Here is a 21,909-nt window from a genome sequence, read left to right as displayed (position 1 = left end):
AGTCGCCTCTGCCCCTAACCCTTCATTCCCCATCCCTTGTATCAGTCCCGCCCTCTAACCCTTCATTCCCCCTAGTACAAGTCCCCCTGCCCTAAACCCTTTTCCCCCCTATGTATGCAGTCCCGGTCTGCCCTAACTTTCATTCCCGCGCCCTATGTATCAGTCCCCCTGCCCAACCCTTCCTTCCGCTCCCTATGTATCAGCTCCCCCGCGCCCTAACAGCCTTCATTCCGCCGTATGTATGCACTCCCCTGCCCTAAACCCTTCATGCCCGCCCCTATGTATCAGTCCCCCTTGCGCCTTAACGCTCATTCCTCCCTATGTATAGTCCGCTGCCTGCCCCTAACTGCCTTCATGTCCCCCCCTATGTATCAGTCCCCACTGCCCCTAATAACCCTTCATTCCCCCCCTAGTGTATCAGTCCCTGCCCTAACCCTTCATTCCTCCTATGGTATTCAGTCCCGCGCCTGCCTCCTACTCTCTTCATTCCCGCTTATGTAGTCAGTCCCCTGCCCCCTAACCCTCATTCATTTCCCTCCTAATGTATTCAGTCCCTGCCCCTTAAGCCCTTCAATCTCCCCCTAGTATCCAGCCCCCTGCCCTAACCTTCATTTCCCCCCTATGTATCAGTTCCCCCTGCCCCTAACCCTTCATTCTCCCTATTGTATCAGTCCCCGCCCTAACCCTTCTATTTCCCTCCCCTATGTAGTCTAGTCCGCCCTGCCTAACCCTTCATGTCCCCCCCTTGTAATCAGTTCCCCCTGCCCCTAACCCTTCATCTCCCCCCCCTATGTATCCAGTCCCCCCTGTCCGCTAACGACCTTCATTCCCCCCTTATGTATCAGTCTCCCCTGCCCCTAACCCTTCCATTCCCCCCCCCTATGGTATCAGTCCCCTGCCCTAACCATTCATTCCTCCCCTATGTATCAGTCCCTGCCCCTAACCCTTCCATTCCCTCCGCTATGTATCAGACTCCTGCCCCTAAACGCCTTCCATTCCCTCCCGCTTGTCGATCAGTCCCCTGCCCTAACCATATCAGTTCCCCTATGTAAAGTCAGTCGCCCCTGCCCTAACCCTTCAATGTCCCCCCCTACTGTAATCAGTCCCCCTGCCCCTACCCTTCCATCTCCCCCCCTATGTATCAGTCCCGCCTGCCCCTACCGCTTATCATTCCCGACCCTATGTATTCAGCCCCCCTGCCCTAACCCTTCATTCCTCCCTTGTATCAGTCCCCCTGCCCCTAACCCTTCATTCACCCCCCTATTGTATCAGTCCCCTGCCCTAACCCTTCATTCCACCCCTCATGTATCAGTCCCCTGCCCTGAATCCTTCATTCCCCCTATGTATCAGCCCCCTGCCCCTAAGCCCTTCATTTCCCCCCTATGTATACCCCCTGCCCCTACCCTTCATTCGCCCCGCCTATGTATTCAGTACCCTCGCCCTATACCTTCATTCCCCCCTGATGTATCTGTCCGCCTGCCCCCTAACCCTTCATTCCCCTATGTATCAGTCCCCCTGCCCCCTAACCCTTTTCATTCTCGTCCTATGTATCATCGCCCCTTGGCCCCTAACCCTTCGTTCCCCCATGTTCACGTCCCCCTGGCCCCTAACCCTCTCAATTCCCCCTATGTGATCAGTGCCGCCTGCCCCTAATCCCTTCATTCCGCCCTATGTATCAGTCCCCCTGCCCACTAAACCCTTCATTCCACCCGCTATGTATCAGTCCCCTGCCGCCTAACCTTCATGTCCCCACTATTGTGAATCAGTTCCCCCTGCCCTCTAACCCTTCATCTCCCCCCCTATCGTTGTCAGTACCTCCTGCGCCAACCCTTCTTCCCCCCTATGTATTGTACCCCTGCCCCCTGAACCCTCATTATCCCCCCTATGTATCAGTCCCGCCTGCCCCTAACCCTTCATTCCCACCCCCTATGTATCAGTACCCTGCCCCTAACCCTTCATTCCCCCCCTATGTTTTCAGTCCCCCTGCCCTAACCCTTCCAATTCCCCCTATTGTTCAGTCCCCCTGCCCCTAAACTTCATTCCCCCTATGGTATCAGTCCCCTGCCCCTACCCTTCATTCCCGGCCCGCCTATGGTATCAGTCCCCCCTGCCCCTAACCCTTCATTTCCCCTATGTATCCAGTCCCCTTGCCCGCTAAGCCTTCATTCCTCCCCTATGTTCCAGTTCCCGCCTGCCCTAACCCTTTCATTTCCCCCCCTATGTACAAGTCCCCTCTGCCCCTAACGCGCTTCATTACCTCCCTATTGTATCATGTCCCCTGCCCTAAGCCCTTCATTCCCCCGCTATGTTATCTAGTCCCGCCTGCCCCTAACCCTTCATTCCCCCAGTATCCAGTCCGCTGCCGCCTAACGCCTGTCATTCCCCCCTATTATCAGCTACCCCTGCCCCTAACCTTCATTCCTCCCGTATGTATCAGTTCCCCTGCCCCTAACGCCTGCATCCCCCCTATGTAGTCAGTCCGCACCTGCCCCTGACCCTTCATTCCTGCCCTATGTATCAGTCCCCCCTGCCCCTAATTCCTTCATTCCCCCCCTACTGTATCAGTACCCCTGCCCTAACCCTCATGTCCCGCGCCCTATGGTATCAGTCCCCTGCCCGTAACCATTCATTCCCCCCCGCCTAATGTATCAGTCCCCTGCCCCTAACCCTTTCATTCCCCTATGGTTCAGATCCCTCTGCCCCTAACTCCTTTAATTCCCTTATGTTTCCAGTCCCTGCCCCTTAACGCCTTCATGTCCCCCCTAACTGTTGCAGTCCTCTGCCCCTAACCCTTCAAATTCCCCCCCTATGTATAGTCCCCTGCCCCCTGAACCCTTCATGCCCCCCTATGTATCAGTAACCCTCACGCTAACCCTTCTTCCTCCCCCTATGTATCGTCCCTGGCCCCTAACCTTCATTCCCCCCCTATGTAATCAGTCCCACCTGCCCTCTAACCCTTCATTCCCCCTATGTATCAGTGCCCCTGCCCCAACCCTTCAATTTCCTCCCCTCTGTATGCAGTCCCCTGCCCTAACACCTCATTCCCAACCCTCATGTATCAGTCCGCTGCCCCTAACCCTTCATTCCCCCCTATGTTATCAGTCCCTGCCCCTCAACCCTTCATGTCCCCCTATGTGATGTCTCCCTGCCCTAACGCTTCCATTCCCCTATGTAATCAAGTACCCTGCCGCCTAACGCCTTCATCTCCCCCCTATGTTATAGGGTTCCCCTGCCCACTAACCCTTATATCCCCCTATTGTTCAGTCGCCCCTGCCCTAACCGCTTTCATTCCCCCGCTGATGTATCAGTACCCCTGCCCTAAACCGCTGTCATTCCCGTCCCTACGTGTATCAGTCCGCGCCTGTCCCTCTAACCCCTTCATTCCCCCCTTATTGATCAGTCCCCTGCCCCTAACTCCTTCATGTCCCCCCCTAGTGTATCAGTATCCCCCCTGCCCCTAACCCTTCAATTCCCCCTATGTATCAGTCCCCCTGCCCCTACGCCTTCATTCCCCCTAATGTATGCATGCCCCCGCCCTAACCCTTCATTTCCCCCCCCTATGTATTCAGCCCCCTCTGCGCCTAAGCCCTTCATTCCTCCCCTATGTTATCACTCCACCTGCCCCTCAACCCTTCATTCCCCCCCTATGTATCCAGCCCCACCTGCCCCGTAACCCTTGCATTCCCCCTACTGTATCAGTCCCCCTGCCTCCTAACCCTTCATTCCCCCCCTATCGTATCAGTACACCTGCCCCTAACCTTCATGCCCAGCCCCTATTGTATCAGTCCCTCCTGCCCCTAACCAGCTTCTTCCCCCCTATGTAGTCAGTCCTCTGCTCCTTACACCCTGTCATCTCTCCTATGTATGCAGTCCCCTGCCCCTAACCCTTCATTCCCCCTATGTATCGAGTCCCCCTTGCCCCTAACCATTCAATTCCCCCCCTATGTATCAGTCCCCCTGCCCGCCTAACCCTTCATTTCCCCCCCTATGTATCAGTCCCTCCCCAACCCTCATTCCCCCCTCTAATTATCAAGTCCCCGCCTAACCCTTCATCTCCCCCCTATGTATCAGCTCCCCTGCCCTAACCGCTTCATTCCCCCTATGTATCAGTACCCCTGCCCTAACCGCCTTCATTCCCCCCACTATGTATCAGTCCCCCTGCCCTAACCCTTCATCCTCCCTATGTATCAGTCCCCCTGAACCCCTAACCTTCTTCCCTCCTCTATGTACAGTCCCCCTTGCCCCTAACCTTCATTCCCCCCTGATGTATCAGTCCCCTCCCCTAACCCTTCATGTCCTCCCTATGTATCAGTCCCCCTGCCCCTAACTGTCATTCCCATCCCCTATGGTCTATCAGTCCCCCCCTGCCCCTTAACCATTCATCCCCCCTATGTATCCGGTCCCCCTGCCTCCTAACTCCTTCATTCCCCCTGCTATGTTATCAGTACCCTGCCCTAACTCCTCATCCCCCCGCATATGTATCGAGTCCCCCTCGAGCCCGCTAACCCTTCATTCCCCCCCTTGTATCAGTACCCCTGCCGTAACCCTTCATTCCCCCCTATGTATGCAGTCCCCCCTCACTGCCCTATACCTTCATTCCCCCCCTAGTGTATTCAAGTCCCCTCTGCCGGCTAACCAATTCATTCCTCCCTATGGTATCAGTCCCCTGCCCCTAACGCCTTCATTCCCCCCGTATGTTCGTCCCCCCTGCCCCTAACTCTGCTGTCATTCCCCCCTATGGTTATCTAGTCCCTGCCCCTAACCCTTCAATGTCCCCCCTATGTATCAGCCGCCCCTGACCCCTAACGCTCCGATTCCTCCCTGATGTATGCAGTCCCCTGCCCATAACCCTTCATTCCCCCGCTAATGTTCAGTCCCCCGTGCCTAACTCTTCATTCCCGCCGCCTGTGTACAGTCCCCTGCCGCCTAACCTTCATTCCCCACTATTGTACGTCAGCCCCCCTGCCCCTAACCTTCATTCCCCCTCTATGTATGCAAGTCCCCCTGCCCCTATACCCTTCATTCTTCCGCCTCCATAGTGTATCAGTCCCCCTGCCCCTACCCTTCATTGCCCTTCCCCTATTTATGCAGTCCCCCTGCCCTAACCATTCATTCCCCCTCTATGTATTCAGTCCCCTTGCCCCTAACCCTTCATTCCCCCTATGTATGCAGTCCCCCTGCCCCTAACCCTGTCATTAACACACACACGTCCCCGCTCTATTGTATTCTGCCCGACTGCCACACTCACCACACCCACTCTCCACTCATCCCAAACCCTATGTAATCAGGCCCGCCCTCTGCCTAAAACCCAGTTCATTCCTCCCTATGCTATCATCCCCCCTCCCCTAACCTCCTTCATCTCTCCCCGCTATGTAAGTCCCCCTGCCACCTAAACCCTGTCATACATCCCCCCCATGGGTATCAGTCCCCTCCTGCCCTAACCCTTCAAGTTCCCCCTGATGTTCAGTCCCCTGCTCCTCTCAATGCCTTCCATTGTCTCCAACACCCTATGTAATGCGGTACGAGCTTGCCCCTAACGCGCTTCATGTCTCCCTATGTATCAGTACCAGGCCTGCCCTGAACCTCATTCCCCCCCTATGTATCAGTCCCCCTGCCACTAGCCTATTCCGCCCCGCCCGATGTAATTCAGTCCCCCTGCCAAAACCTAATCCCTTCATATCCCTCCGCTATGTATCGTCCCCTGCCCCTAAAGACCTCTTCATCGTCCCCCCTATTGTATCAGCTCCCCTGCCCCTAACCCCCTGTCATTCCCCCCCTATGTATCAGTCCAGCCTGCCGCTAACCCTTCCACTTCCCCCTTCCTATGTATTCAGTCCCCTGGCCCCTAAACCCTTCCATTCCCCAACCTATGTATCAGTGCCTCCCTGCCCTCTAACCTGCTCTCTCCCCCCTCATGTGTCAGTCCCTGCCGCCTAACCCTTCATTCCTGCCCTATGTGATCAGCTCCCCCGTGCCCCTAAACCCTTCATATAACCCCCTATTGTATCAGTCACTCCTGCCCTAACCTTCATGTCCCCCCTATGTATCAACCCCCCTGCGCCCACCTTTCATTCCCTCCTCTATGTTCAGTCCCCCTGCCCCTAACCCTTCATTTCCCCCCTATGTATCAGTCCCCTGCCCTAACCCTTCATTCCCCCCCTATGTATCAGTGCCCCTGCCCCTAACCCTTCATTCCCCGTCCTATGTATCAGCCCCCCTGCCCCTAACCCTTCATTCCTCCCTATGTATCAGTCCCCCTGTCCCTAACCATTCATTCCCCCTATGTATCAGTCCCCCTGCCCCAACCGCTTCATGTCCCCCCCTATGTATCAGTCCCCCTGCCCTAACCCTTCAATTCCCCCTATGTATCAGTACCCCTGCCCCTAACCCTTCATTCCCCCCTATGTATCAGTCCCCCTGCCCCTAACCCTTGTCTTCCCCCCTATGTATCAGTCCCCCTGCCCCTAACTCCTTCATTCCTCCCTATGTATCAGTCCCCCTGCCCCTAACCCTTCATTCCCCCCTATGTATCAGTCCCCCTGCCCTAAACCCTTTCATTCCCCTTATGTATCAGTCCCCCTGCCCCTAACCCTTCATTCCCCCCTATGTATCAGTCCCCCTGCCCCTAACCCTTCATTCCCACCCCTATGTATCAGTACCCCTGCCCTAACCCTTTCATTCCCTCCCCTATGTATCAGTACCTCCTGCCCCTAACCCTTCATTCCCGCCCTATGTATCAGTCCCCCCTGCCCTAACCCTTCATTCCCCCCACCTATTGTATCAGTCCCCACCCCTGCCCTAACCCTTCATTCCCCCCTATGTATCAGTCCCCCTGCCCTAACCCTTCAATTCCCCCCTATGTATCAGTAAACCCCGCCCTAACCCTTCAGTTCCCCCTATGTATCAGTACCCCTGCCCTAACCCTCTCATTCCCCCCCTATGTATCAGTCCCCCTGCCCCTAACCCTTCATTCCCCCCTATGTATCAGTACCACATGCCCCTAACCCTTCATTCCCCCCTATGTATCAGTCCCCCTGCCCCTAACCCTTCATTCCCCCCTATGTATCAGTCCCCCTGCCCCTAACCCTTCATTCCTCCCTATGTATCAGTCCCCCTGCCCCTAACCCCTTATATCTCCTAGTACCCCTGCCCTAACCCTTCATTCCCCCCTTATGTATCAGTCCCTTCTGCTGCCCCTAACCCTTCATTCCCTCCCTATGTATCAGTCCCCTGCCCCTAACCCTTCATTCCTCCCTATGTATCAGTCCCCCTGCCCGCCTAACCCTTCATTCCCCCTATGTATCAGTCCCCCTGCCCCTAACCCTTCATTCCCCCCTATGTATCAGCCGCCTCCTTGCCCCTAACCCTTCATTCCTCCCTATGTATCAGTCCCCTGCCCCTAACCCTTCATTCCCGCCTATGTATCAGTCCCCCTGCCCCTAACCCTTCATTCCCCCCCTATGTATCAGTCCCCCTGCCCCTAACCCTTCATTCCCCCCTATGTATCAGCCCCCCTGGCCCTAACCCCTTCATTCCTCCCTTATGTATCAGCCCCCCTGCCTTACCCTTCATTCCTCCCTATGTATCAGTCCCCCTGCCCCCTAACCATTCATTCCCCCTAATGTATCAGTTCCCCTGCCCCTAACCCTTCATTCCCCCCTCCTATGTATCAGTCCCCCTGCCCCTAACCCTTCATTCCCCCCTATGTATCAGTACCCCTGCCCCTAACCCTTCATTCCCCCCTATGTATCAGTCCCCCTGCCCCTAACCCTTCATGTCCCCCCTATTGGTATCAGTCCCCCTGCCCCTAACCCTTCATTCCCCCCCTATGTATCAGTCCCCTGCCCCTAACCCTTCATTCCCCCCTATGTATCAGTCCCCCTGCCCCTAACCCTTCATTCCCCCCTATTGTATCAGTCCCCTGCCCCTAACCCTTCATTCCCCCCTATGTATCAGTACCCTGCCCCTAACCCTTCATTCCCCCCTATGTATCTGTCCCCCTGCCCCTAACCCTTCATTCCCCCCCTATGTATCAGTCCCCCTGCCCCTAACCCTTCATTCCCCCTATGTATCAGTACCCCTGCCCCTAACCCTTCATCCCCCCTATGTATCAGCTCCCCTGCCCCTAACCCTTCATTCCCCCTATGTATCAGTCCCCTGCCCCTAACCCTTCATGATCCCCCTATGTATCAGTGCCCCTGCCCCTAACCCTTATTCCCCCCCTATGTATCAGTCCCCCTGCCCCTAACCCTTCATTCCCCTATGTATCAGTGCCCCTGCCCTACCCTTCATTCCCCCCCTATGTATCAGTCCCCCTGCCCCTAACCCTTCATTCCCCCTATGTATCAGTCCCCCTGCCCCTAATCCTTCATTCCCCCGCTATGTATCAGTCCCCCTGCCCCTAACCCTTCATTCCTCCCCTATGTATCAGTACCCCTGGCCCTAACCCTTCATTCCCCCCCTATGTATCAGTCCCCCTGCCCTAACCCTTCATTCCTCCCTATGTATCAGTCCCCCTGCCCCTAACCCTTCATTCCCCCCTATGTATCAGCCCCTCTGCCCCTAACCCTTCATTCCCCCCCTATGTATCAGTCCATGTATGACATGTATGGGGGGTATATATGACATGTATGGGGGGGTGTATATGACATGTATGGGGGGTGTATATGACATGTATGGGGGGTTATATGACATGTATTGGGGGTGTATATGACATGTATGGGGGGTATATATGACATGTATGGGGGGTGGTATATGACATGTATGGGGGGTATATATGACATGTAATGGGGGTATAGATATGACATGGGGGGGTATAATATGACATGGGGGGTGTATATGACATGGGGGGGTATATATGACATGGGGGGGGTATATATGACATGTATGGGGGGTATATATGACATGGGGGTCTGTTTATGACATGTATGGGGGCTGTATATGACATGTATGGGGGGTATATATGACATGTATGGGGGGGTATATATGACATGGGGGGTATATATGACATGGGGGGGTGTATATGACATGGGGGGGGTATATATGACATGGGGGGGGTATATATGACATGTATGGGGGTATATATGACATGGGGGTCTGTTTATGACATGTATGGGGGCTGTATATGACATGTATGGGGGGTGTATATGACATGTATGGGGGCTATATATGACATGTATGGGGGGTGTATATGACATGTATGGGGGGTGTATATGACATGGGGGGTATGTATGACATGTATGGGGGGTGTATATGACATGTATGGGGGGTGTATATGACATGGGGGGTATATATGACATGGGGGGGTTGGCAGCAGGTGGTTGGGCACTCCCACCAATGAGAGGCCGGGGGCCCTATGGCCGTTACAGGAAGAGGGGCCCTGGGCAGGTAGGGCGGTTGGTTCCCGTAGGACAGACATGGAGCAGAGTGTGGGTGCCGGTGTGGGTGCCGGTGTGGGTGCCGGGGGCTGTGCCGGGGACTGTGCCACGTTGGAGCGGCTGCGCCAGGAGGGGCGACTGTGTGACGTGGAGCTCAGCGCCGGGGGGGCCACTTTCTCTGCCCATAAGATCATTCTGTGCGGCTGCAGCTCTTACTTCAGGTCAGTGAGTGCCCCCCAGTATCCCAGTCACTGAGCCCCCAAATACTGCACTCTCACTGGGACTGTCTCATACATGGGCCCCCAGATACTGCACTCTCACTGGGACTGTCTCATACATGGGCCCCCCAAATACTGCACTCTCACTGGGACTGTCTCATACATGGGCCCCCCAAATACTGCACTCTCACTGGGACTGTCTCATACATGGGCCCCCCAAATACTGCACTCTCACTGGACTGTCTCATACATGGGCCCCCCAATAATGCCACTCTCACTGGGACTGTCATCATACATGGGCCCCCAGATAATGCACTCTCACTGACTGTTCATACATGGCCCCCCCAAATACTGTACTCTCACTGGGACTGTCTCATACATGGGCCCCCAGATAATGCACTCTCACTGGGACTGTCTCATACATGGGCCCCCCCAAATACTGCACTCTCACTGGGACTGTCTCATACATGGGCCCCCCAAATACTGCACTCTAACTGGGACTGTCTCATACATGGCCCCCCAAATACTGCACTCTTCACTGGGACTGTCTGCATACAATGGGCCCCCAGATAATGCACTCTCACTGGGACTGTCTCATACATGGGCCCCCCCAAATACTGCACTCTCACTGGGACTGTCTCATAACATGGGCCCCCCAAATACTGCACTCTAACTGGGACTGTCTCATACATGGCCCCCCCAAATACTGCACTCTCACTGGGACTGTCTCATACATGGGCCACCCCCAAATACTGGCACTCTCACTGGGACTGTCTCATATATGGGCCCTCCCAAATAATGCACTCTCACTGGGACTGTCTCATACATGGGCCCCCCAAATAATGCACTCTCACTGGGACTGGTCTAACTGGGCCCCAATACTGCACTCTCACTGGGACTGTCTCATTACATGGGCCCCCCAAATACTGCACTCTCACTGGGACTGTCTCATACATGGGCCCCCCAAATACTGCACTCTCACTGGGACTGTCTCATACATGGGGCCCCCCAAATACTGCAACTCTAACTGGGACTGTCTCATACATGGGCCCCCCAAATACTGCACTCTAACTGGGACTGTCTCATACATGGGCCCCCCCAAATACTGCACTCTAACTGGGACTGTCTCATACATGGGCCCCCCAAATACTGCACTCTCACTGGGACTGTCTCATACATGGGCCCCCCAAATACTGCACTCTCACTGGGACTGTCTCATACATGGGCCCCCCAAATACTGCACTCTCACTGGGACTGTCTCATACATGGGCCCCCCAAATACTGCACTCTCACTGGGACTGTCTCATACATGGGCCCCCCAAATACTGCACTCTCACTGGGACTGGTCTCATACATGGGCCCCCAAATACTGCACTCTCACGGGACTGTCTCATACATGGGCCCCCAAATACTGCAACTCTCACTGGGACTGTCTCATACATGGGCCCCCAAATTACTGCACTCTAACTGGGACTGTCTCATACATGGGCCCCCCAAATACTGCACTCTAACTGGGACTGTCTCATACATGGGCCCCCCAAATACTGCACTCTCACTGGGACTGTCTCATACATGAGCGTATGGGGGGGGTCATGGCAAAGGGATTAAAGGTGACCAATTGCAAGTTCTGTCTGGCTGGAGTGACAGCTTGGGATCCGCACAGCAACTCTCAAAGAGTGTTCAGTGTCAGGGTTCCCCCCCCCGCTACCGACTGTCACATTGGGTGGGGTCCCATCATGCCATGGGGCTGGTTTAGGGCCCGGGGCCCTTGTTAGAGTTGAGGCCCCAATACCCAGGCGCCAGTCAGAGAGTTGCAGTTCCGCAGGGGTTGGATATTCCCACTATGGGCTGATTTGCAGCAGTCTGTCCTTGCTCGGCAGCAGTCACATGGAACTGGGGGGAGTTTGTATGGGCATTGATTGGTCAGTAATACCCCCATCCAGAATCCAGCCGGGGCTATAGGGGCCCCAGGGGCTGTTACATTTCAGCTTTGCTGCTGGGGGGCCACATTTATGCCCCGGTCTCACTTTGTATATTTTCTGTTCCTCCAATAAACTTTGTGTCACGGCTGAAATACTGCTGTTCCCATAGGGCAGTTATATATTACAGGGCAAGCTCAGCCAATGGGAAGCTCCATATGAGCATATAGGGGGGGGGGGTCAGTAGTAGAAATAAGACCAATTGCAGAGCTGCTCTTCCCTCCCCCACAGGCAGCTGTTCCCATAGGGCAGTTATATATTACAGGGGAAGCTCAGCCAATGGGAAGCTCCATATGAGCATATAGGGGGGGGGGTCAGTAGTAGAAATAAGACCAATTGCAGAGCTGCTCTTCCCTCCCCCACAGGCAGCTGTTCCCATAGGGCAGTTTATATATTACAGGGGAAGCTCAGCCAATGGAAGCTCCATATGAGCATATAGGGGGGGGGTCAGTAGTAGAAATAAGACCAATTGCAGAGCTGCTCTTGCCCTCCCCCACAGGCAGCTTGTTCCATAGGGCAGTTATATATTACAGGGGAAGCTCGCAATGGGAAGCTCCATATGAGCATATAGGGGGGGGGGTCAGTAGTAGAAATAAGACGCAATTGCAGAGCTGCTCTTCCCTCCCCGCACAGGCAGCTGTTCCCATAGGGCAGTTATATATTACAGGGGAAAGCTCAGCCAATGGGAAGCTCCATATGAGCATATAGGGGGGGGGGTCAGTAGTAGAAATAAGACCAATTGCAGAGCTGCTCTTCCCTCCCCCACAGGCAGCTGTTCCCATAGGGCAGTTATATATTACAGGGGAAGCTCAGCCAATGGGAAGCTCCATATGAGCATATAGGGGGGGGGGTCAGTAGTAGAAATAAGACCAATTGGCAGAGCTGCTCTTCCCTCCCCACAGGCAGCTGTTCCCATAGGGCAGTTATATATTACAGGGGAAGCTCAGCCAATGGGAAGCTCCATATGAGCGTATGGGGGGGTCAGTAGTAGAAATAAGACCAATTGCAGAGCTGCTCTTCCCTCCCCCACAGGCAGCTGTTCCCATAGGGCAGTTATATATTACAGGGGAAGCTCAGCCAATGGGAAGCTCCATATGAGCGTATGGGGGGGTCAGTAGTAGAAATAAGACCAATTGCAGAGCTGCTCTTCCCCCCCCCCACAGGCAGCTGTTCCCATAGGGCAGTTATATATTACAGGGGAAGCTCAGCCAATGAGAAGCTCCATATGAGCATATGGGGGGGGGGGGTCAGTAGTAGAAATAAGACCAATTGCAGAGCTGCTCTTTCCCTCCCCCACAGGCAGCTGTTCCCATAGGGCAGTTATATATTACAGGGGGAAGCTCAGCCAATGGGAAGCTCCATATGAGCATATGGGGGGGGGGGGGGTCAGTAGTAGAAATAAGACCAATTGCAGAGCTGCTTTTCCCTCCCCCACAGGCAGCTGTTCCCATAGGGCAGTTATATATTACAGGGGAAGCTCAGCCAATGAGAAGCTCCATATGAGCGTATGGGGGGGGTCAGTAGTAGAAATAAGACCAATGCAGAGCTGCTCTTCCCCCCCCCCCCCCCCCACAGGCAGCTGTTCCCATAGGGCAGTTATATATTACAGGGGAAGCTCAGCCAATGAGAAGCTCCATATGAGCGTATGGGGGGGGGGGGGTCAGTAGTAGAAATAAAGACCAATTGCAGAGCTGCTCTTCCCCCCCCCCCCCCACAGGCAGCTGTTCCCATAGGGCAGTTATATATTACAGGGGAAGCTCAGCCAATGAGAAGCCCCATATGAGCGTATGGGGGGGGTCAGTAGTAGAAATAAGACCAATTGCAGAGCTGCTCTTCCCCCCCCCACAGGCAGCTGTTCCCATAGGGCAGTTATATATTACAGGGGAAGCTCAGCCAATGAGAAGCTCCATATGAGCGTATGGGGGGGGGGGGGTCAGTAGTAGAAATAAGACCAATTGCAGAGCTGCTCTTCCCCCCCCCCACAGGCAGCTGTTCCCATAGGGCAGTTATATATTACAGGGCAAGCTCAGCCAATGGGAAGCTCCATATGAGCGTATGGGGGGGGGTCAGTAGTAGAAATAAGACCAATTGCAGAGCTGCTTTTCCCTCCCCCACAGGCAGCTGTTCCCATAGGGCAGTTATATATTACAGGGGAAGCTCAGCCAATGGGAAGCTCCATATGAGCGTATGGGGGGGGGTCAGTAGTAGAAATAAGACCAATTGCAGAGCTGCTTTTCCCTCCCCCACAGGCAGCTGTTCCCATAGGGCAGTTATATATTACAGGGGAAGCTCAGCCAATGGGAAGCTCCATATGAGCATATGGGGGGGGGTCAGTAGTAGAAATAAGACCAATTGCAGAGCTGCTTTTCCCTCCCCCACAGGCAGCTGTTCCCATAGGGCAGTTATATATTACAGGGGAAGCTCAGCCAATGAGAAGCTCCATATGAGCGTATGGGGGGGGGGGTCAATAGTAGAAATAAGACCAATTGCAGAGCTGCTCTCCCCCCCCCCCCACAGGCAGCTGTTCCCATAGGGCAGTTATATATTACAGGGGAAGCTCAGCCAATGAGAAGCTCCATATGAGCAATAGTGGAAATAAGACCAATTGCAGAGCTGCTCTTCCCTCCCCCACAGGCAGCTGTTCCCATAGGGCAGTTATATATTACAGGGGAAGCTCAGCCAATGGGAAGCTCCATATGAGCGTATGGGGGGGGGGGTCAGTAGTAGAAATAAGACCAATTGCAGAGCTGCTCTTCCCCCCCCCCCCCCCACAGGCAGCTGTTCCCATAGGGCAGTTATATATTACAGGGGAAGCTCAGCCAATGGGAAGCTCCATATGAGCGTATGGGGGGGGGGGGGGTCAGTAGTAGAAATAAGACCAATTGCAGAGCTGCTCTTCCCCCCCCCCCCCCCCACAGGCAGCTGTTCCCATAGGGCAGTTATATATTAAAGGGGAAGCTCAGCCAATGGGAAGCTCCATATGAGCGTATGGGGGGGGGGGGTCAGTAGTAGAAATAAGACCAATTGCAGAGCTGCTCTTCCCCCCCCCCCCCCCCCACAGGCAGCTGTTCCCATAGGGCAGTTATATATTACAGGGCAAGCTCAGCCAATGGGAAGCTCCATATGAGCGTATGGGGGGGGGGGTCAGTAGTAGAAATAAGACCAATTGCAGAGCTGCTCTTCCCCCCCCCCCCCACAGGCAGCTGTTCCCATAGGGCAGTTATATATTACAGGGGAAGCTCAGCCAATGGGAAGCTCCATATGAGCGTATGGGGGGGGGGGGGTCAGTAGTAGAAATAAGACCAATTGCAGAGCTGCTCTTCCCCCCCCCCCCCACAGGCAGCTGTTCCCATAGGGCAGTTATATATTACAGGGGAAGCTCAGCCAATGGGAAGCTCCATATGAGCGTATGGGGGGGGGGGGGTCAGTAGTAGAAATAAGACCAATTGCAGAGCTGCTCTTCCCTCCCCCACAGGCAGCTGTTCCCATAGGACAGTTATATATTAAAGGGGAAGCTCAGCCAATGAGAAGCTCCATATGAGCGTATGGGGGGGTCAATAGTGGAAATAAGACCAATTGCAGAGCTGCTCTTCCCTCCCCCCACAGGCAGCTGTTCCCATAGGGCAGTTATATATTAAAGGGGAAGCTCAGCCAATGAGAAGCTCCATATGAGCGTATGGGGGGGTCAGTAGTGGAAATAAGACCAATTGCAGAGCTGCTCTTCCCTCCCCCACAGGCAGCTGTTCCCATAGGGCAGTTATATATTACAGGGGAAGCTCAGCCAATGGGAAGCTCCATATGAGCGTATGGGGGGGGGGGGTCAGTAGTAGAAATAAGACCAATTGCAGAGCTGCTCTTCCCCCCCCCCACAGGCAGCTGTTCCCATAGGGCAGTTATATATTACAGGGCAAGCTCAGCCAATGGGAAGCTCCATATGAGCGTATGGGGGGGGGTCAGTAGTAGAAATAAGACCAATTGCAGAGCTGCTTTTCCCTCCCCCACAGGCAGCTGTTCCCATAGGGCAGTTATATATTACAGGGGAAGCTCAGCCAATGGGAAGCTCCATATGAGCGTATGGGGGGGGGTCAGTAGTAGAAATAAGACCAATTGCAGAGCTGCTTTTCCCTCCCCCACAGGCAGCTGTTCCCATAGGGCAGTTATATATTACAGGGGAAGCTCAGCCAATGGGAAGCTCCATATGAGCGTATGGGGGGGGGGTCAGTAGTAGAAATAAGACCAATTGCAGAGCTGCTTTTCCCTCCCCCACAGGCAGCTGTTCCCATAGGGCAGTTATATATTACAGGGGAAGCTCAGCCAATGGGAAGCTCCATATGAGCATATGGGGGGGGGTCAGTAGTAGAAATAAGACCAATTGCAGAGCTGCTTTTCCCTCCCCCACAGGCAGCTGTTCCCATAGGGCAGTTATATATTACAGGGGAAGCTCAGCCAATGAGAAGCTCCATATGAGCGTATGGGGGGGGGGGGTCAGTAGTAGAAATAAGACCAATTGCAGAGCTGCTCTCCCCCCCCCCCCCACAGGCAGCTGTTCCCATAGGGCAGTTATATATTACAGGGGAAGCTCAGCCAATGAGAAGCTCCATATGAGCAATAGTGGAAATAAGACCAATTGCAGAGCTGCTCTTCCCTCCCCCACAGGCAGCTGTTCCCATAGGGCAGTTATATATTACAGGGGAAGCTCAGCCAATGGGAAGCTCCATATGAGCGTATGGGGGGGGGGGGTCAGTAGTAGAAATAAGACCAATTGCAGAGCTGCTCTTCCCCCCCCCCCCCCCACAGGCAGCTGTTCCCATAGGGCAGTTATATATTACAGGGGAAGCTCAGCCAATGAGAAGCTCCATATGAGCGTATGGGGGGGGGGGGGTCAGTAGTAGAAATAAGACCAATTGCAGAGCTGCTCTTCCCCCCCCCCCCCCCACAGGCAGCTGTTCCCATAGGGCAGTTATATATTACAGGGCAAGCTCAGCCAATGGGAAGCTCCATATGAGCGTATGGGGGGGGGGGTCAGTAGTAGAAATAAGACCAATTGCAGAGCTGCTCTTCCCCCCCCCCCCCCCACAGGCAGCTGTTCCCATAGGGCAGTTATATATTACAGGGGAAGCTCAGCCAATGGGAAGCTCCATATGAGCGTATGGGGGGGGGGGGTCAGTAGTAGAAATAAGACCAATTGCAGAGCTGCTCTTCCCCCCCCTCCCCCACAGGCAGCTGTTCCCATAGGGCAGTTATATATTACAGGGGAAGCTCAGCCAATGAGAAGCTCCATATGAGTGTATGGGGGGGTCAGTAGTAGAAATAAGACCAATTGCAGAGCTGCTCTTCCCCCCCCCACAGGCAGCTGTTCCCATAGGACAGTTATATATTAAAGGGGAAGCTCAGCCAATGAGAAGCTCCATATGAGCGTATGGGGGGGTCAATAGTGGAAATAAGACCAATTGCAGAGCTGCTCTTCCCTCCCCCCACAGGCAGCTGTTCCCATAGGGCAGTTATATATTACAGGGGAAGCTCAGCCAATGGGAAGCTCCATATGAGCGTATGGGGGGGTCAATAGTGGAAATAAGACCAATTGCAGAGCTGCTCTTCCCTCCCCCCACAGGCAGCTGTTCCCATAGGGCAGTTATATATTAAAGGGGAAGCTCAGCCAATGGGAAGCTCCATATGAGCGTATGGGGGGGTCAGTAGTGGAAATAAGACCAATTGCAGAGCTGCTCTTCCCTCCCCCACAGGCAGCTGTTCCCATAGGGCAGTTATATATTACAGGGGAAGCTCAGCCAATGGGAAGCTCCATATGAGCGTATGGGGGGGTCAGTAGTAGAAATAAGACCAATTGCAGAGCTGCTCTTCCCTCCCCCACAGGCAGCTGTTCACGGGCTCGTGGAGCGACCCAATGAGATCGCGGTACTGGATCCCGGGCCTCTCGCCGGAGATGCTGCGGCTCATCCTGGACTTCGCCTACACGGGCGCCGTGGGCGTCACCGCCGACAACGCGGAGGAGCTGTTTGTGGCCGCCGACCAGTTCAGCGTTATGGGCGTGGCCAGGGCCTGCGTGGCCTTCATGGGCTCCCAGCTGTGCCCGCAGAACTGCCTGGGCATGTGGCGATTCAGCGCCTACTACCCGTGCCCGGAGCTGCGCCAGCGAGCCCACTCCTTCCTCCTGCGCCACTTCCAGCAGGTCGGCGCCGAGTCGCCCGAGTTCCGCACCGCGGCGCCCCAGGAGCTGGCAGAGATCATTGGCTCCGACCAACTCAACGTCCAACAGGAGGAGGCGCTGTTCCAGCTGATTGTGCAGTGGATAAAGATGGAGCCCGAGACCCGCAGAGACGCCATCTCTAATCTGCTCCCCAAGGTAACCGGCTGGGTCACCCCAACTCCCAGCATGCCCTGTACCCGCCCCCTGGCGCACTGCTGGGAGTCGCCTAATGGATCAAGTATCTGTGGCCCCTTATATATCTGCCCTGGGGGCTTGTAGGATAGGCCGTTGCCAAGGCCAGTGACTGCGGCAACCAGAAATCTGACTGACTGTGGGGCTGGAGCATTGATTTCTATGGACGTCCCTAGCAAAGGCCTCACCATGCATTAAAGGGTAACTAAGCTGCTACAACTACAACAGCTGCCCATGGTAAATAATACCCAGGATACTCCGCAGTCCCCTACCAGGTCCAGCAAACCTGTCTGCCCACCCACCAGATGGGGATTGGCTGGGAGTGGCCGGGGAAGGCTGAGTAAGCCCTAGGGCACCGCTGGCAGGGGCATGATTGCCACACACTGTACGGTGCCCGCTATAGTGTGCAGCCATGATTGTCCTGGTCACATGATCCTTTCTTGCTTGCCGATAGGTCCGCCTGGCGCTGATGAATACGGACTACTTGCTGAACACGGTGCAGGATCACGAGTACGTGGCGCACAGCGAGCCGTGCCAGTCTCTGGTCACCCATGCCCTCAGGCTCAGGTACGGCCTCGACATGAACGGACCATCCGCCTTCGATTTCCACAACCCGCTGACCAGGCCCCGCCTCCCATACAACATCCTGTTTGCTATTGGGGGCTGGAGTGGGAGGAGCCCGACCAGCGCCATCGAGGTGTACGACGAGCGAGCTGACCGCTGGGCGGAGCTAGAGGGGCACAGTCCCAGGGCGTATCACGGGGCGGTCTTCCTGGGCAACTTCATCTACGTTCTCGGCGGCTTCGACAGCGCCGACTACTTCAACACGGTGAGAAGGTTCAGTTTGGCGCAGAGACGGTGGGAGGAGGTGTCGCCCATGCACACCCGGCGCTGTTACCTGAGCGTGGCCGTGCTGCACGGGTACATTTACGCCATGGGGGGGTTCGACGGCTACGTGCGCCTCAACACCGCCGAGCGCTACCAACCCCACACCAACCAGTGGTCTCTCATTAGCACCATGCACGAGCAGAGGAGCGACGCCAGCGCCACCGTGCTGCACGGGAAGGTAGGTGCCCGGCGGGGGGGTATGTACGCCTGGGTGCCTGGCGGGTGGGGGGTATGTACGCCTGGGTGCCTGGCGGGTGGGGGGCATGTACGCCTGGGTGCCTGGCGGGTGGGGGGCTTGTACGCCTGGGTGCCTGGCGGGTGGGGGGTATGTACGCCTGGCGGGTGGGGGGTATGTACGCCTGGCGGGTGGGGGGTATGTACACCTGGGTGCCCAGCGGGTGGGGGTATATATGCCTGGGAGCCCGGCGGGTGGGGGGGTAGGTACACCTGGGTGCCCGGCGGGTGGGGGGTATGTACGCCTGGGTGCCCGGCGGGTGGGGGGTATGTACGCCTGGGTGCCCGGCGGGTGGGGGGTATGTACGCCTGGGTGCCCGGCGGGTGGGGGGTATGTACGCCTGGGTGCCCGGCGGGTGGGGGGTATGTACGCCTGGGTGCCTGGCGGGTGGGGGGTATGTACGCCTGGGTGCCTGGCGGGTGGGGGGGTATGTACGCCTGGGTGCCTAGCGGGTGGGGGGTATGTACGCCTGGGTGCCCGGCGGGTGGGGGTATATATGCCTGGGAGCCCAGCGGGTGGGGGGTATCTACGCCTGGGTGCCCGGCGGGTGGGGGTATCTACGCCTGGGTGCCTGGCGGGTGGGGGGTATGTATGCCTGGGAGCCCGGCGGGGGGGGGGGTAGATACCCCTGGGTGCCCGGCGGGGGGGTAGATACCCCTGGGAGCCCGGCGGGGGGGGTAGATACCCCTGGGTGCCCGGCGGGGGGGGTAGATACCCCTGGGTGCCCGGCGGGGGGGGTAGATACCCCTGGGAGCCCGGCGGGGGGGGTAGATACCCCTGGGTGCCCGGCGGGGGGGTAGATACCCCTGGGTGCCCGTGCCACAGCTCTCCTTCCCTCGCAGGTTTATATTTGTGGCGGCTTCAATGGCAACGAGTGTCTCCCTACAGCCGAGGTCTATAGCCCCGACACCAACCAGTGGAGCCTGATTGCACCAATGGGCAGCCGGCGCAGCGGAGTGGGCGTGGTCACCTTCCTGGAGCAGATCTTTGCGGTATGTAGCCCAGTAGCCCCCAGTTGCCCCAGTAATTACCCCCTCCCCGTCAGTACAACTCTGTGTCCCCGCAGGTGGGGGGCTTCGATGGGACGGAGCGGCTGAACAGCGCGGAATGTTACGCCCCGAACACTAACACCTGGAGCCAGGCCCCGCCCATGTTCAACACTCGCAGCAACTTCGGCATCGAGGTCCTGGCCAAGCGCCTGTTTGTACTGGGGGGGTTCAACGGGGCCACAACCACCTGCAACGCGGAGTATCTGGACGGCGATGCCAACGAGTGGTTCGATGCCGCCGACATGGGCATCTTCCGTAGCGCCCTCAGCTGCTGTGTGGTACCCGGGGGGCCCGACGTATGGGACTTCCTGCAGCGCCCCGACCCCCAGCAGCCAAGCCACGCCCCCAGCAGCCAAGCCACGCCCAGTGACAGTACCATCCAATCTGAACACAGTACGAGATCCAGCCAATGACATTCCCAGAAACTTCTATAAAATCAAATAAAAACAGCAAAAAATGTGGGGTAAGTGTCATCTGTCAGCCAATCACACAGCAGTGACATCACAGCCCCCAGTCACACAGCAGTGACATCACAGCCCCGGTCACACAGCAGTGACATCACAGCCCCCGGTCACACAGCAGTGACATCACAGCCCCGGTCACACAGCAGTGACATCACAGCCCCGGTCACACAGCAGTGACATCACAGCCCCGGTCACACAGCAGTGACATCACAGCCCCGGTCACACAGCAGTGACATCACAGCCCCGGTCACACAGCAGTGCCCCCCCCTGGGTAGAAGCAGGGTGCTGCTGGGGGATGGGGGGCCCCAGGGTGGAACTGACCTTACCTCCCACTGGCCAACACTCCCAATCTCCCCTGCCCTTCAGCTCTTGTTAAACTGCAACTCCCTGCACCCCTGGCACAGGGGGAGGGGTAATAGTGGATATGGGGGGGGGGTAATAGTGGATATGGGGGGGAGGGGTAATAGTGGATATGGGGGGGGGAGGGGTAATAGTGGATATGGGGGAGGGTAATAGTGGATATGGGGGGGGTAATAGTGGATATGGGGGGGGGAGGGGTAATAGTGGATATGGGGGGGGAGGGGTAATAGTGGATATGGGGGGAGGGGTAATAGTGGATATGGGGGGAGGGGTAATAGTGGATATGGGGGGGAGGGGTAATAGTGGAGGTAAAGTGGATTGGGGGGAGGGGTAATAGTGGAATATGGGGGGGGAGGTAATAGTGGATATGGGGGGGAGGGTAATAGTGGATATGGGGGGGGAGGGGTATAGTGGATATGGGGGGGAGGGGTAATAGTGGATATGGGGGGGAGGGGTAATAGTGGATATGGGGGGGAGGGGTAATAGTGGATATGGGGGGGAGGGGTAATAGTGGATATGGGGGGGAGGGGTAATAGTGGATATGGGGGGGGAGGGGTAATAGTGGATATGGGGGGGGAGGGGAATAGTGGATATGGGGGGGGAGGGGTAATAGTGGATATGGGGTGGAGGGGTAATAGTGGATATGGGGGGGGGGGTAATAGTGGATATGGGGGGTATAGTGATATGGGGGGGAGGGTAATAGTGGATATGGGGGAGGGTAATAGTGGATATGGGGGGGAGGGGTAATAGTGGATATGGGGGGGAGGGGTAATAGTGGATATGGGGGGGGAGGGGTAATAGTGGATATGGGGGGGGGAGGGTAATAGTGGATATGGGGGGGGAGGGGTAATAGTGGATATGGGGGGGAGGGGTAATAGTGGATATGGGGGGGGAGGGGTAATAGTGGATATGGGGGGGGAGGGGTAATAGTGGATATGGGGG

General features: G+C 56.1%; 1 protein-coding gene across 1 annotated transcript; it reads left to right on the top strand.

The window, feature by feature from the left end:
- The first annotated feature begins 9,318 nt into the window (after positions 1-9,318).
- Positions 9,319-20,602, top strand: klhl10 (kelch like family member 10). Its single transcript, XM_012954850.3, has 5 exons — positions 9,319-9,598; positions 17,446-17,935; positions 18,426-19,037; positions 19,937-20,086; positions 20,161-20,602. The coding sequence occupies exons 1-5, from the start codon at positions 9,417-9,419 to the stop codon at positions 20,554-20,556; spliced, it is 1,830 nt and encodes a 609-aa protein (XP_012810304.1). The 5' UTR covers positions 9,319-9,416; the 3' UTR covers positions 20,557-20,602.
- The last annotated feature ends 1,307 nt before the right edge of the window (positions 20,603-21,909 follow it).

This window comes from Xenopus tropicalis, chromosome 6, assembly GCF_000004195.4.
Source record: "Xenopus tropicalis strain Nigerian chromosome 6, UCB_Xtro_10.0, whole genome shotgun sequence".
Taxonomy (NCBI): domain Eukaryota; kingdom Metazoa; phylum Chordata; class Amphibia; order Anura; family Pipidae; genus Xenopus; species Xenopus tropicalis.
The sequence above is the reverse complement of the archived record's forward strand: the minus strand, read 5'-3'. Positions and strand labels throughout refer to the sequence as shown.